The 15,991-nt window shown below is 35.6% G+C and overlaps 3 protein-coding genes across 3 annotated transcripts in view; all 3 read left to right on the top strand.

The window, feature by feature from the left end:
• The window catches only part of tut7 (terminal uridylyl transferase 7), a 28,993-nt gene extending 22,313 nt beyond the window's left edge, over positions 1–6,680 (top strand). The window contains exons 24-30 of the mRNA XM_026259936.1: positions 263–310; positions 995–1,086; positions 2,030–2,145; positions 4,365–4,546; positions 4,621–4,673; positions 4,779–4,845; positions 5,689–6,680. Coding sequence (XP_026115721.1) covers positions 263–310; positions 995–1,086; positions 2,030–2,145; positions 4,365–4,546; positions 4,621–4,673; positions 4,779–4,845; positions 5,689–5,753 — 623 coding nt within the window. The 3' untranslated portion in view covers positions 5,754–6,680. The remainder of the gene's footprint in view (positions 1–262; positions 311–994; positions 1,087–2,029; positions 2,146–4,364; positions 4,547–4,620; positions 4,674–4,778; positions 4,846–5,688) is intronic.
• A 522-nt stretch (positions 6,681–7,202) lies between these two features.
• On the top strand, positions 7,203–11,147 carry isca1 (iron-sulfur cluster assembly 1). Its single transcript, XM_026259955.1, has 4 exons — positions 7,203–7,348; positions 9,226–9,279; positions 9,373–9,478; positions 10,303–11,147. Exons 1-4 carry the CDS (start codon positions 7,268–7,270, stop codon positions 10,449–10,451), a joined length of 390 nt encoding a protein of 129 aa, XP_026115740.1. The 5' UTR covers positions 7,203–7,267; the 3' UTR covers positions 10,452–11,147.
• A 913-nt stretch (positions 11,148–12,060) lies between these two features.
• On the top strand, positions 12,061–15,767 carry ccno (cyclin O). Its single transcript, XM_026259993.1, has 3 exons — positions 12,061–12,863; positions 13,655–13,840; positions 14,923–15,767. The coding sequence occupies exons 1-3, from the start codon at positions 12,663–12,665 to the stop codon at positions 15,457–15,459; spliced, it is 924 nt and encodes a 307-aa protein (XP_026115778.1). The 5' UTR covers positions 12,061–12,662; the 3' UTR covers positions 15,460–15,767.
• The last annotated feature ends 224 nt before the right edge of the window (positions 15,768–15,991 follow it).

Raw genomic sequence — 15,991 nt, 5'->3', positions numbered from 1 at the left:
TCACTGGGTCTGTAACTTTTCAAACGGTAAATATTAGTTCATTTCCTTAAAGGTACATATTTGTACTTTTTGAAAAGGTACCACCCTACGGACCAGTTTTCAATATTTATTAAAATGACATCTATCATTTTGTGAGATAAAATGAATGAAAAAGAAAAAAACATTTTGCACATATTTGTACATATTTTATAATATACTTTATTAAAGTAGGCATAATGTAAAGCAGTACTTTTTAAAACTAACTTTTGTTTGTTTCTTTTAGATCCTTTTGATTTGAGTCATAATCTTGGTGCTGGTCTCTCACGGAGAAGTATGTCATGTTTTCTTTTTTCTTTTACTGTTGTATGTATAATCTTGCGTTCAGACTCTACTGTTTATCAGGTTGTGTAGCTTTAAATTCTAATGTATAAACCTGAAGCCACCATACTTAAAAGAAACACCTACATTTAGCTAATGTTATCCATCAATGACCATGACTGTGTAAAACATGTGAGATTAGTAACTATTTCAGTGTACTACTTGTTCGTTCACACAGAACGCGCCTTTGCGTCTAAAAATGTAAGACTCCGTATTCAGGAATGTTTTGTTAAAAGTGCAGCCCGGAATGCTTTCTCTGCCTTGTTGCCGTCAAATTTAATAGTTGATATGCCAACTTGCTGTTGTAAACAAAAGTTTGCAATGTTTGCCCCACCTCCGGGATCTTCTGATTGGTCCATTGTTTTGGAACTGACATTGATGAGCGGCACTGTGTGTAAACGTTTTGATTCTTTTAACATAACAAGCAAGCACTACTGAGCTGACATACACATCTGTCTAGTGCATGTTTACCTAGAAAACAATGGAAAAGTAGTGCATTAGAATGAAAAACGCATTCTGTGTGAACGGACCTTTTAAATATATAAATAATAGTCAACCCTACCTTTTTGAAAATGACCCTTGTCTTGATATCTTGTCGTCTAATGCCGTGTTTTTACCTTGTGGCTTTTGTTTGCAGTGGCCAGTTTCATCCTGAAGGCCTTCATCAATGCCCGCAGAGTTTTTGGCACCCCAGTCAAAGGCTTCCCACCAGAGTATTCCAATAAAATGGTTTGTATCCTTTTCCCTAGACCATATACATTCTGGGACACACTTCAATTTAGTGACCAATTATCAACTCAATAAATTCCTTATTAGCTGGTTAAAGGGGAACTAATACATAGTTTCACCCAATCTCATGTTAATCTTGAGTACCTAAAGTAAAGTAGTATTGCATCCTTCATAGAGTCTTTAGTTTGATCATATTAATAAAAGAAAGATACAGCTTTACGATTTTCTCTGAAAACAGCCGAGCTCGTGGGGGCGTGCCGTGGGCGGGGCTAAAGAGTGACCAGCACTTGAGCACCGATTAGCAAAAAAACACAGAAATGTGATGTTGTTTCACCTACTGCCTGCAGTTCCGAATCATGGCTGGGGTCTTTAATCACTGGGACCGTTCCAACTTTCAGTATAAACGATATGCAAATCTAGCTTTGAACTGGGCCTTGTTTATAAAACGTTCGTCAACAAACACAATTGCAAAACTCCATTGCTGCCTCGGAAAAAAAAACTGCATCCACCGTTTACATTCTTTGGGAAAATGAACTTACAACCAAAACCACACTTCTTTGGGGGCTTTTTTCCTGAGCAGTCCTGTGCAGCTCTTCTGGGAGAAATGCCCATACAAGGAGTTCCACTCTTCATGACGTCATGAAAAGCCATGCTTTTTGGAAAGAGTGTAATTGGCGCAAAAATACTCTGTTCTACACCCAAATCATTTTTTTAAGCTTTGGCCATGTTTAGCATGAGAATCCCACTCTTTAACCGTGTAAATAACTCAACATGCATGAATTACTATTAGACCCCACCCCCCTAACAAGTAAGGTACTTGTTAAGTTTAGGAAAGGGGTAGGGTTAAGGGATCTAAAATATGGCCATGCAAAATTCGGTGTTCACAAATTCTGTAAAAATACCTTACAAGTTATTTTACTTAATGTCAATTTTGTGTTTGCAGGAGTATTTTTTTGACCCAGAGGTGCTGACAGAGGGCAAGCTTGCACCCAATGACCGCTGCTGCCGAATTTGTGGGAAGATTGGCCATTTTATGAAAGACTGTTCAATGCGTAAGAGGTAATTTAGCACAAGATCTGTTGTAAAGTATCTTTTCACCTTTTACCTTTATGAAAGTTTAGGTTATTTTTCACACTGAATGCTATATTTACATTTTGAACATGTTTTTCTACATTTCCTGCTACAACGATCCGTAGAGTAATAGAATTTAACACTTTTTTTAAACAAGTATGCATTAAATTAATTAAAAGTGAAAGTAAAGACTTTCAAATTGTTACAGAAGATTTATTTTCAAACAACTTACTATTCTGCAAGGAAACCTGAAAAATGTGAAGCAGCACAACTGTTTTCAACACTGATAATAATAAATTTGACATTTTATAAGGAATGTATTTGAAAAAAACAGTAAAACTGTCATATAAATTAATAATAAGATAAGCAGAATGTCTGCTGAAGTAAATCAGAATATTAGAATGATTTCTGAAGGGTCATGTGACACTAGCCGCATTTCCACTGTCGGGCCAGTGCGAGCCAGGGCTTAAAGCGGGCCGGGCGGGGCTCATAGCCCCGGGCCAGTAGCACCGAGGCCAGAATAGCGCAGGGTTTCCACAGTGGAGCTTGAAGCACTGCTGCACGTCACTAAAACACGCCCTTTACACGCCTCTCAGAACAACGTCATGCAACCTCAAAATTTCACCATCAAAGAGAAGTTATCAGAAAACTAAGAAATAAGTCACTGGAACATAAAAGCGGCCGTTTGTTTGCATGCTTTGTTATATATTCAAATTCAAAAGCATCGATGTTTTAACTATAGAATAAGTGATGCATTGATGATATTGATTTAATTTATAAGGACTCAAAATTAATCACACATAAATACACTTATTTCTATTTTATTTGTTTATTTTTAACGCTCATGAAAATAGCCTGCTTATTCAGTTGAGTCTGTTTCTGTTTATTAGCCACAGTAGCCGTCATATTTAGAATGAATGATAATATCTCTATTTTTATAAAAGCTCCCGAACAAAAAACATTATTAGGCTATATTCTTTTATGATAGGCAACGTGAGAAAAACTCTCGAGACGAGGCTTGTGACAGATAATATAAGTTACTTAATAAATACACAATTGTGATAGAGAATAAGGAGCTGACGTCTGATTTCTTCAAGCGGTCATATTTTACCATGTTTACTATGGTAACATGTTTAGCGTGCATATCTTTTTCATCGCTTATAAATATTTCAGCCTTGTATGGTGATTCTATAGCCTAATCCACATTGGATCAAGTTATTTTAAACACTCGCTGCTGACTGAAAGAGAGTTTTGAGCTCGGCTTATTTAAAAAAGTGTTTAATGCTGGTGTTAGCTGTTATCTTTCTGAAATGATCCGCAGCGCAGACTCTGTATTTTTATAAAAGCTCCCAAACAAAAATCATTATTATGCAACTTGGAGCTAAACGAAACGAGATGACAGATAAAATGTTACTTAATAAATACACAGTTGTAATAGAGAATAAGAAGCTGACGTCTGATTTATCCAGGCGGTCATATTTATCATGTTTACTATGGTAACGTTAATATTTAGCGTGCATAGTCTTTGACATCGCTTATAAATATTTCTGCCTTGTTTAGTGATTAGAATCCACATCGGATCAAGTTATTTCAAACACTTGCTGCTAACTAAGAGTGAGTTTTGAGCTCAACTTATTTTAAAACGTCTTTAATACTTGTGTTAAAGCTGTTATCTCTCTGAAATGACCCGCAGCGCTGAGCTCTCTAGACGCGAAGAAACTCCGCCTTTGTTCATAACCCCTCCTCTAGCCCCAGCTGGCCCGCTTTGGCCCAAGGTTTTCGTCGGGCCAAAAAACCCTGGCCGTTGGCCCCGAGGAAGCCCCGGCGAAGCACAATCAAGCCCCGGAAGTGACAGTGGAAACGCAACTGGCCCTGGCACTCACTAGCAAGCCCGCATTTAGCCCGACAGTGGAAACACGGCTACTGAAGACTGGCATAATGAGGCTAAAAATTCAGCTTTGCATCATGTGAATAAATTATAATTTACAATATATTCACAAAGAAAGCAGTTATTTTAAGTTGTAATAACATTTCACTATTTTTTAAAATGTTGAGCAGAAGAGATTTCTTTCAAAATCACCCCAATCTCAGAACTGTAGAGCACATGTTCAAAATTTCATGTTAAAATTAATAATTAAAATTAAAATAAATCCTTAAAAATCAGAAATTGGATGTCTGATTTTTCAATGTTTCAATGGCTTGCTAAGGCAAAGACGTGACACTGATGGACTGTTCAGTGGACGGGATGTGAACCGACCTGATGGCAGAGTGATGCCGGATGGCAGCCCTTACACCGGAGGACGCCGGCGGCAGAGGGAGGAGAAATGCTGTTATCTGTGCGGCTCCAGCGGTCACATCAAGAAAGACTGCCTGCTGTCCAAATCCATAGGTAGCTGCGCTCATTACATTGTTACAGTTCTGCAGGAATGTGATCAGGAGTCACCTGTGTATTTCTCTTTGCAGAATCCTCCCCAAACACTTACCAAAGAAGCTCTGCGTCCGACAGGGACAGACTAGTATGTCCGATACGGTCTCATTTACAATTATCATTTCATGCTAAAAGTGTAGTTTTGGCTTGGAATTAAAATCCAGAACTCAGTTGGATTCTCGTGTGTTTGTAGGACAGTCCTCAGCAGGACAGGAAAAAGAAGCGAAAAGGAAAGAGGGTGGTTTTGGGTCCTGAAGCAGGTGAGCGTACTACATGTGTTCGTGGTGTTTTATGCAGTGCTGAATGTTATTGGTTAATTTTGTGAATTTAAGATATGCCCACAAACATGCTGCTGTTAAATTCAGTGGTCCATTCACCGGAACTGAATAACTAGTTGTTAATGACATATTTGGGCATGTCTTGTGCAGCTAAAGAAATCACAGGAAACAAGATACAGCTTGACTCATTCATGTTGCCAGATCTTACTATGGAAAAAAAAAGCTAATAAGGACAAGGCCATCATAATCTCAAATCAGAAAAATGTATCTTTGAATTGGCCACATACTTAAATATCGCAACCTGGACCTACCTACTTTCTAAACTTAATTGCTTTGAGCCAAGCCCAAACAACAAGCCCAGTGATGATTAAAAAGCATTGCTTATATTAAATGGACATGGCAACCCTTGAGAGTGTATTTCATTCTAATGAGCACAGCTTATCTTTAGGTCACTTCACGTCACATATGATCATATATTCTAAATATAATCAGAATAATTTTGACTAAACCCTTTTCTTATAAGTGGTTTAAAGGTTAAAATGTGATTTTTGTCAAACTCTATTAAAATTTATCTAAAGCATTTGTCGAAAGACAGCGCTTTTTTGTTATTTTCCTGGATTTTTTTTCTTCCTTCAGTTGATAAAGAAAACTGACCAAACAATAAAGTAAAAGCTTTTGCTCAGACTTTCGAAGCCACTGCTGAAACACAATCCAATGCACTGGTGGCAAAAGAGTTCAAAACACCATCATTAGTGATGGAGCAGCTGCTGTCTTTGCACAGTATATAATTGATAATGTTGATCATGTTTCCCTGTTTTATTGTAGGTAGTCTAGCCAGCAGAAATACATCCTTGAATGCATCTATGGAGAAGTGGAGCCCTTTCAAATAAATCTTCTGAAGTGAGCCGTTTCTGGATCTACATCAGCCAGAGCTCAGTATTATCATGAACCCCAGTTAGAACACCTCGATGAATGTGCCTTGTATTGGTGTTTGGTTTTTAGTTCTGTTTTTTTATTTTTTAATTGGGAAATGAATGTGATGTTTCTCATTTTATCCATTTTTATATATTTTTTTTAATTTAAGAGTCCAGTTGATTACCTTTTGTAATTTAGATTGTAGCCCCAATGTGTGCTTTTGAATTTGCTTGAATAGTTTTAATAAAAAATGTTGCACAAATGTGCATATAGTGCATGTACCAAGAAGCATTTTATTTTGTATAAAATGTACATAAATACCAGTTGGGGTCTGTATTTAAAATTATGTTGATGTTATTGCGGTTTGTGCTTTTCATTGTGCTTTTTCAGTTTGGCTGGGCTTGATTTTTGTTGCTATGCTTTATGCTTTACAGTTAATATTAGTACTTAGTTTTTGCTGAATGAATTGTGTATGTTTGGGGAAAATAGCTCCATTGACTTCATTGCATTTGTTGCAATGTCAATAAACAAAACAAATTCCCTCCATATTAGTAATTTAACTCTGGTCCTATTTTTATTTTGTTAAATTTTTTTGATGACAATAAATTAGTTTTGTCATAGTGAGGTCTCTGCGCTTTTGTGTTCTTGTAATGAATTTACACTTTCATATATCATTGTGTCAATTTGTTTGTTTTAATGGCCTGAAAACATATTCGATATCACTACAGAGTTTTTGTTTCATTCATGAGAAAAGTTAAGTGCATCCCATAAATGTTTTTATAACTGATATTGGCTTTTGACCAATGTTATCAGATAATAGTACAATTCAGGGAATGTCACTTGAAATGTATCATATTTTGTTTTGTACAGCTTAAATAAAGATCACCTAATTGTGGAAAGGTTTCAGTAGACTTTGTTTTTTCTCACGTTATTTTTGTAAATAATATTACACTGAACGTCCGCTTGCATGTATCTTTAATTATGATACCAGGTGAGTATGTATGTGTGTGTGTGTGTGTGTATATATATATATATATATATATAACAGTAAATCATTGTTTGAAAAATTATTTTAAGTAACGTGGAAACCGTTTATTAGTTAGCAATCCCAAGAATTTATTGATTTTAAACGATTAAGTTAGACCTGTTTTTTGTGCTTTCTGAGCATAGTTGTGCAGTTATTTAAGTCAAATACAATAATTTCAATGAACTAGTTTTACTCGTGTTTAATCGTGTTTTATGCATTTTATTATAATCTTTTTAATGGTTCAACCAACTAAACGTCCTTTTCTGACCTTACATTATAATTACTGGTTGCGTAACAGACTCACAGTCACATGGTGATAAATCTTACAGTAGTGATCATTCATAGGCTTTAGAAGCTGTCACTCAAATGACCAACCAATCCTGTGCGTCCGCTGAGGCGGGCGTTCCTTGCATTACCTATGGGTGTTTACATCTAAACACGAAGTACTTAAGTAACTTCAACATGTCAGCCTCCATAGCACGGGCGACAGTGAGGGCGGTTAGCCGTCGGAAAATACTTCCAACAAGAGCCGCTTTAACCCTGGTGAGTGCTCCGTGTATGTACAACACGATGAAGAAACCGAATAAGCATTTAGCTCTCAAATAATCGAGATCGCGTAAGTTAACGTTACCGTTACATGACAGAAGCTTTTAGTCGTAGCCAGGGCTCAGTTATCTGATTAATAACAGACAGCCTCGCCTCGTCCATTCTGACACATCCAGACGAAGATTAAAATAAAACAGCAGGTTAGAGCTTACTTTCATTGTGGTTGTGTTGTTCAGTTGACATTAAGGTCAGTGTTTATGAGCAGGTTAGCCGTTAGCAGATGCTTGGAGAGCCCAAATAACTGTTTATGTGCTACGTTCCTGCATCAGAACATTCTAGATTTACCTCGATGTGCCTTAAATATAATTTTGGGCGTATTTAACAACAGTCGCTGTTTAGGGTGAAGTCAGGAAAGCAGGATTTCAGTGATCTTATCCACGGTGCTGTGATCAGATAACTGCCCTTTCAGTTAGGTTTGTTTTTATAGACCCAGAATCTCTCCAAATGTAGTATGCCACTGCTGTAACGCAAATGTTTACTTAGTGCTTGCTTGAAATCGTTTGTCTACTGGACATGTTTATACTTTGATAAACAGTACATTAAATCGGTTAAAGATTGAACTTTTAAAAGTATTGTTCAAGTGAATATGGCACTGGGATGCTGTACAGTTGCTGTCTGTTAAAGTAATTTTTTTTTTTATCGTGTAACGTTACATCAGCGGTTTCCATCTAGCAGTTGCTCTTATCTAAAATGACATTTACAGTGATAATTCACATCTGAGGCAAGAAACCACAGGTTAATTAGGTGAAAATTTTAACTAATAGGCCTAGATAAAACTATTCTATGCCATGTTGATTCAGTACAGTACATTACAACAGTTTTGTACAAGTTTTTTGACTTGTAATGTTTAAATTATGCATTATCTAGTTAAATACCCACTAAACTGCATACTTTTTTTCAGAACAGAAATGTGAACTTCATAAAAAGACAGGTTCAGAATTATTGTTTGACTTTGTTGACATATTTTAGTTAAAGGTTTTTACAGATGGGATTTTGGATATTCCATAAATCTGCAAATACTGTCAATAGACAAGAAAAAAAAAAAATCAGTAAAATGTTGTATAAGCCAGTGCAAAAAATATATGAATGAACGACGTGTGTGTATGTGCTGTTGAAGTGAGACGAAAAAACTAATCTTGAGAAATTCATTTTCAATGTTTTTCCCACTAGTCTAAAAGAATACATTTCCCAAAATTGGCTTAATAGGATAGGAAAACCACAGGACAGTTGTCAGATAAACTATATTCTCTTTCATTTGCTTATTTATTTTAAAACTTTTGTGATTTTAGTTGAAGAATCTTCTAGGCATCTTCAGTTGACTAAAGCAATGCATACGTTTCAACATTTTTCATATTTAATTGTTTTAAATTCGTAATTGAAAGTATAATTTGAATATTATCTTTATATCAAACTTTGGGGGCAAAAATCTAAAAGAGTGCATTAGCAAATATTTAATAACTTCTATTTTAAATTATGTTGCGTCTGTATTTTGGTGAAAAAATCATCTTGGTCATCTTTTGATTTAAAACCATCTTTATCTTGAAACTATAACTATATCTTTCTCAAATGACATTTCACACTGAGAAAAATAATAGTACTACTATGTACCTTTTAGATACCAATATGTTCCTTTACTAATATGCACACTAAACGGTTAAAAAATGTACCTTTTTGAAAAGGTACTACTGACCCAGTAACAGCTCTTGTAACCTGTTGCTTTATCATACTGAATTTGTCAAATTATTACAATTCTACACTTTCTTTCATCTGCCATAAATAATCACTGAGTGTATTTTTTTTAAATGTATTCTCAGACGCCTTCAGCTGTGAATAAAGTCAAGCAACTTTTACAGAGCAAACCAGAATATGTGAGTACTAGTGTTATTATTTGTCTCCAGCCTCTGTAATACATTTTTCCTGTCTCGTTCTTTGGATCATATATTTGACCTGTCTTCAAACAGATCGGCCTCAAAGTTGGTGTTCGAACCCGAGGTTGCAATGGCCTCACTTACACACTAGACTATACTAAAGACAAAGACAAATCAGACGAGGAGGTGTTACAAGATGGTGAGTGACACAATAACTTTATTATAAAGCAATAAGCCCCAATAAGTTTCTTTACAGTGAATTTATAACTGCTGAGGAGCATTTTTAGGAACGACATGAGTGCAAAACCACGGCTTCACTGGAATTCTTGCTTTTATAAAACGGTTATTCCATATACATAGTAAGGTTTCACAAAATAAAACGGAGCAAATAAAGTGTAATGATATTAATAAAATCAATCATTACAAACAATGTAGATCCTCAGAATCAGTTGTGGTTGCAACAAAGTGGTTTCCGAGCAACACACAAATGTAAACAAAGGTGTATGTTTGTAGAGTCATTTACAACCGCTTTGAACACTGCTCAGCCAATCAGAATCAAGGACCGGAACTATTCATTTTATAATATCTCATTTACACTACCATTGAAAGAAGCCTTTTCTGCTTATTAAGGCTGCATTATTGGTTCAAAAATTGAGTAAAAACAGTAATATTATTGAATGTTATTACAATAAAAAAAGCGTTTTCTATTTTAACTGTATTTGTAAAGTGTAATATATACCTGTGATTAAAGCTGAATCATTCGTCCAGTCACATGATCCAGCAGAAATCATTGTAATACATTTTTTCAGGATTCTCTGGTGAACAGAATGTTCGAAGAACTATTTGAGATCGAAATCTTTTGTAACATTATAAATGACTGCACTGTAGACTTTGATCATTTTAATGCATCTTTGATTAATAAGTGTGTTTTTTTTTAAATAAGACTTTTAAATACTAGTGTATATTATGTAAATTGCACACGTGTGCATAGAAATCTCATTGATGTAAATGTTTGTTCTCCAGGTGTGAGAGTGTTCATAGAGAAGAAGGCTCAGCTGACGCTGCTCGGCACAGAGATGGATTTTGTCGAAACGAAACTTTCCAGCGAGTTTGTGTTCAACAATCCCAACATCAAAGGGACATGCGGCTGTGGGGAAAGCTTCAACATATGAACCTCGCAGCACGTTTGGCTTCATCTAAAGCTTGAGCCCTAGATTCATAGATCCATCTTGAAGATTTGTGGGGAAAGAGACTGATATTTAGTGGCCTGTTTGACCATCATGTACTGTGCTGCCTCCGGTCACCGCGACACAAACCCAGAAAAGCCCTGCTTACAAATATAGTCGTTAATTTAAAATTGTTTCGTTTGTTCATTTAATTGCCTGAACACACTTTATTGAGCAGCTTAATGCATGTTTAATGTGCCTGTGTCTCAAGCGGCTCTGAGGAGGGTTCCAGTTACACTAGTTAGTGGTTAAAGAGGAATTATTTGCTTTGGTGTTTTTGTGTGTAATCCAGTCGCTCTGATTCATATTTGATAATCCAGTTAATATGTGGTGAGGATTATCCTGATGAGCTGAACCTGCTGAATGTCGTAACACATCCTCCTTACAGCAACAACCTAGATCTACACCACAAGAAAAGGGGAGTATTAATTTTGCACTTTTAGCATGCCACGTTTTGTCATTTGCTCTATAATGTGATTAACAAGCAGCACAGGAACTGATGTGAAATTTTGAAATGCGACTTGTTTGACTTGAACTTGTTTTCTGTTGAAGTATGAGTGTGAGATGTACATAACCATGTAAATCCCTTCGACTGTCTATTAACGCACAAATAAACTTCCATTGTACATATAAGCAGGCTCGTTCTTGAATTAAATGCCTTTTATTGTCCTCAGTGTGCCACTGTTTTCCAAAGTCCCATTTGATCTTAAAATTACAGTCCATATTTTAAAGAACTTTTAAGAAATATTAAAAAGTCGCAATTATAATCTTAATTAAAACAAAACTCAATTTTACTGCTGTATGACATCACAGCATTTAAATTAAATTAAAAAAATTAAATTAATGCATTTAGCAGACTTGACTTATAATGCATTCAGGCTATCAATTATTACCTATCGTGTTTCCCAGGGAATCGAACCCCCAACCTTGCTTAATGCGTTTCATAGCGCAAAGCTCTACCAATAAATTTAAGATGAAGAATGAAGATCATGAAAATATATATATATATATATTTTTTTTTTATTACTGATAGGTTTACTTTAAAGGGATAGTTCCAAAAAATAACATTTGTTGAAAATGTATTCACTCTAAGGCCATCCACAATGAGGTTGTTTCTTCGTTAGATTTGGAGAAATGTAGCACTGCATCACTTGCTCACCAATGGATCCTCTGCAGTGAATGGGTGCCGTCAGAATGAGAGTCCAAACAGCTGATAGAAACAACAATTTACAAGTAATCCGCATGACTCCAGTCAATCAATTAACATCTTTTAAAGTGAAAAACTGTGTGTTAGAAAGAAACACATTAATTGTGTAATTGTGATATGACTGTCTAGACACATAAAACAACTGCACTGATGTTAGTTTTTCTAATATGGCTCAAAGATCAGTCTGTACTGTCTTTTTCTTTATATCTTATATTAACTGCATCTTTGATGATAACTTATGAGGCCAGCTGCCACAAATATACGTAAAGGAAACTGCCACTTAAGTGACTCCCACAGATATATATTAATATGTGAAGGGAGCTGATAAGATAAGTTATTGCTGGACTGTTATTGTCTGAATATGGCCCAGACAGGAAGGAAGGAGAGAATCTGCTTTTGCTCCTGTTTTCTTTATGGACACAGAGTTTCCTCACATCTGCAGAAGTTGAAGTTCATTGATCTCCTATTTCTTTGTCTTCCTGATCACACAGGTGTCCATCTGTCATGACTGGATTTAGATTTTCTTTGCTTGCCTTTAGTTGTGTCTTCAGGAGTGTTTTAGGTTTTTATTAGTTTTTCTTCGTCACAGATCTAAATAATTGTGGTCTACAGCCGATCAGGCATCACACTAGTCATTAAAATCATTTTAAACTCCTTCAACAACACAGGGATCTGTCAAGATTAATTTCACCCCTCAATTTCACGGTTTACCGCTGGCGACGCAGAAGCGACTCCTCCAGCTCCAGTGGGACTGTTGTCATGGTGACGCGTGTACGCGGGCTGTGTAGCGCCCTGAAGTGCGCGCTAAAACACCCGGGAAAGACCCCGTTTACAAGCACCATTTCACCTGACAACACCGCACTCGACTGAGACACTGCACGCCTCAGCGGGAGGACGATCATGAGAGGAAATCTTTCAGTACAACAGCCATTCCCACAGTAGAGCATCTCATGAGCGGCGGTTCTTCAGAGATGTCTGCGCTGAGTGACTCTGGCTTTGAGGAGGATCTTCACACTTCTCCTGCAGCGGCTTCAAGCGCCCGACTGACCTCAGACCTGCACGAGTGTGACTATGAAGAGAGCTGCTTCATCATCCAGAGACACAATGAACTGCAGTTTCTGGCGCAGAACTGCCTCGCGCGACAACCGCAGGTCAGACGTCACACCGTCAATACTAGTATTATTATTATTAAAAGAAACGAATACTTCTATTCAGTAAGAATTGATTACAAGTGACAGCGTGTAATGCTACAAAACATTTCTGTTTCAAATAAACGATGATCGTTAGAACTTTATATTCATCAAAAAATCCTGAGAAAACTAAATGTGCAGTTTCCACCCAAATATGAAGCAGCACAACTAACGTTATTTTCAACACTGATAACAATCAGAAATGTTTGTGGAGCAGCAAATCAGCCTATTCGAATGATTTCTGAAGGATCACTTGACACTGAAAACTGATCAAAATTCAGCTTTATATTTTATATAATAATTTAACATTTTACATATTCATATAGAAAACAATTATTTGAATTGTAATAATATTTAACAGTATTTCATGATAGCAAAGAATGGAATACATTTTTCTTTTTCTTTGTATTTTTATATCAATATAGCACAACATTAGCCTATTTAAATCAATGGAATAGACGAGTTAGGTTAAAAATAATCCAAAGGTAATCAAAAAGTAGTTTGATTATATTACCTAAATGTGTGTTTTAATGGATTATGTTAATAACCACAATAGGAGAAAACCCAGAACTGTTATCTTTGTAAAAGGACGTCTGCTAAATGCATACATTTAATTTAAAATTATATATACATTTATATGTATTGATTTGGTGTATACAAATGGGTGAAATTAATATTCTTTTGACAGCTAGCCCCTATTGTTGTTCATTTTCATCAATTATTTTTACATGAATATTTTAATTTCATTACAGATTACAGCAGAGGCTCGCAGTAAACTGGTGAGCTGGCTCATAGCGGTACACAGACAGCTCAAACTGTCTTTTGAATCATGCTGCTTGGCTGTTAATATCATGGACCGTTTCCTGATCACAACCTCAGTAGCTGCAGACTGTTTCCAGTTACTGGGAGTCACATCTCTGCTGATAGCCACAAAACAGGTGCAGCTCTTCTTTGTGTACTTGTAGTGTATCCTAAAGTTGAAATTACATGGATGTTTTAGATGTTCTTTGAGGTTTACTTATAATGTTAGTAAAGTGCATTAGATTAGTGCATTAGTAAGTGTTTATTCTCTTCATTAAAAAAAAATATGTGGAAAAGTTACAACCCTATGTCTAAAAATGACCTGTTTTAAGGGGCGTGTCCTTTAAGGCTTCTTAGTAAATGGCCACTGTTCTGATATATATATATATATATATATATATATATATATATATATATATATATATATATATATATATATATATATATATATATATATATATATTTAAAAATCCATACTTGCAGACAACATAATATTAATGAAATAAAAGTCCATTATATTTAGAGAGACCCATGCATTACTGTTTCTTAACACACTTAAATGCCATTTTAAATGTATTTGCTAAATGTATTAAATTACAACTTTTAAACAAACCTGTAAATATGTATATTTTTAAGAGGTTATATAACGGTGCTTAAAATTATTATTTTATTATACTTAAAACATTATTTTTTTGTATTTGGTGTAAAGCAATGAGATTAAATGGATTAAGATTAAAAAACTTGATCTCTTGAACTACATGACATACAATTGACATTACATTTCAGTAGTGCACTTTAACCATATTTCAAAGGCAATGGAAGTACTGTAATTCTGAAATTGCATATATAGGCTATGAAATTGCATAGTGATATATATGTTTTCATTTAATTGCAATTAACATGCAGTTAAGTGGCTGAAAAAAATTACATTCAGTTTGCACTTAACTATTCAGTACACTTCTTTTTCACCATACACACTTTTCAGGGACAATTGATTATAAATAAAAATAAATGTAAGCATATGCTTTTATCCAAAGCAGCTTACATTGCATTCAGTCTAACAATTTTTTCTAACGTGTGTTCCCTGGGATTCGAACCCACAACCTTGCACTAACTAATGCAATGCTCTACCACTTGAGTTACAGGAACACTATTATTATGATTCTGAAAATAGACCTATGTTTAAATCTGAGTAAGTAGTGAGTTTTGTGTTTTCCAGGTTGAAGTGTATTCACCTCGCATCACACAGCTTCTGTCGCTTTGCTGCAATACTTTTTCCAGAGAACAGCTGTGCAATCTCGAATGCCTGATCCTTCTCAGACTCAATTTCAGACTGGCTGCACCTACCCTTGCTTTCTTTCTGGACTATTTCACCAGTCGCACAACTGGATGTCAGACTGATGAAGCCATGGATAAGATGGTCACTACACAGGATAAACATGTATGGAAGGAGCATGAGAAGAAGTGGAAATGGTTGGCATGCAAAGTATGTGAACTGAGTTTGGCTGACTACACATTTAACAAGTATATGCCGTCTGTGATTGTGCTGTGTGCCATGAAAGTGGCAAAAGATCTGCTGAAGAATTCAGTGCAGCCCACAGACAACGACGCTGGTTCATCACAAACATTGGAGTCTTTCTGTTTTCAAGAGTTTCCAACATTTGAAGCTCAGCTTTTGTTTCAGCAATGCACAGTAGATCTGAAATTGTTGGTTTCTCTTAATCAAGATGCAGTCCAGGACTTCATAGCATTATAAATCATTATATTAGTTCATTCCACAAAATGATCACATTGACAATTTGCTAAAACGTACTTAAGAAATTCACCTGAAGAAAGTTAACAAAAAATGCAAAATACTGTAGTGTACTGTTTTGCTATGAATCTGTAATACTGTAGATCTGTACTACTCCATATGACTCAAAAAAGGGTGGATTTATAATACACATGAAACAACTTGTCAAGCTGTATTTGTCCTATAATTTATTTATGCAAAAGTAAGGTTTTATTTTAAATGTATGTGTACTGTATGTAGAATCCAACTTTTTGAATTTCTGTTTGTAAAATAAAATTGAAATTCATAAAAAAAGCAGAACTATGAATAATATTAGAGTTTTTCATGACCATTTTTCAGGATCTCTGTCCTCTTGGCATGTGAATTGATACTTGGTGCTCACATACAGGCTGTGGGGTTTCTACAATGCCTTCTACAGCGTCTTTGCAATGCCAGCATTACATTGTGACACAAAAATAATATGCATTCTGAAATGTGCATCACAAAGATATGTTGT

Source organism: Carassius auratus, unplaced genomic scaffold, assembly GCF_003368295.1.
Source record: "Carassius auratus strain Wakin unplaced genomic scaffold, ASM336829v1 scaf_tig00215316, whole genome shotgun sequence".
Lineage (NCBI taxonomy): Eukaryota > Metazoa > Chordata > Actinopteri > Cypriniformes > Cyprinidae > Carassius > Carassius auratus.
This window is presented reverse-complemented; position numbering and strand designations above follow the sequence as displayed.

What these genes read in the sequence shown, in the direction of transcription:
- ccno (XM_026259993.1), top strand. Translation starts at nt 12,663, where the DNA reads ATGAGCGGCGGTTCTTCAGAGATGTCTGCGCTGAGTGACTCTGGCTTT. An exon ending in GCCTCGCGCGACAACCGCAG is followed by an intron (nt 12,864 to 13,654) that starts GTCAGACGTCAC and finishes ATTTCATTACAG; the next exon opens with ATTACAGCAGAGGCTCGCAG. An exon ending in TGCTGATAGCCACAAAACAG is followed by an intron (nt 13,841 to 14,922) that starts GTGCAGCTCTTC and finishes TGTGTTTTCCAG; the next exon opens with GTTGAAGTGTATTCACCTCG.
- isca1 (XM_026259955.1), top strand. Translation starts at nt 7,268, where the DNA reads ATGTCAGCCTCCATAGCACGGGCGACAGTGAGGGCGGTTAGCCGTCGG. An exon ending in TACAGAGCAAACCAGAATAT is followed by an intron (nt 9,280 to 9,372) that starts GTGAGTACTAGT and finishes GTCTTCAAACAG; the next exon opens with ATCGGCCTCAAAGTTGGTGT. An exon ending in CGAGGAGGTGTTACAAGATG is followed by an intron (nt 9,479 to 10,302) that starts GTGAGTGACACA and finishes TTTGTTCTCCAG; the next exon opens with GTGTGAGAGTGTTCATAGAG.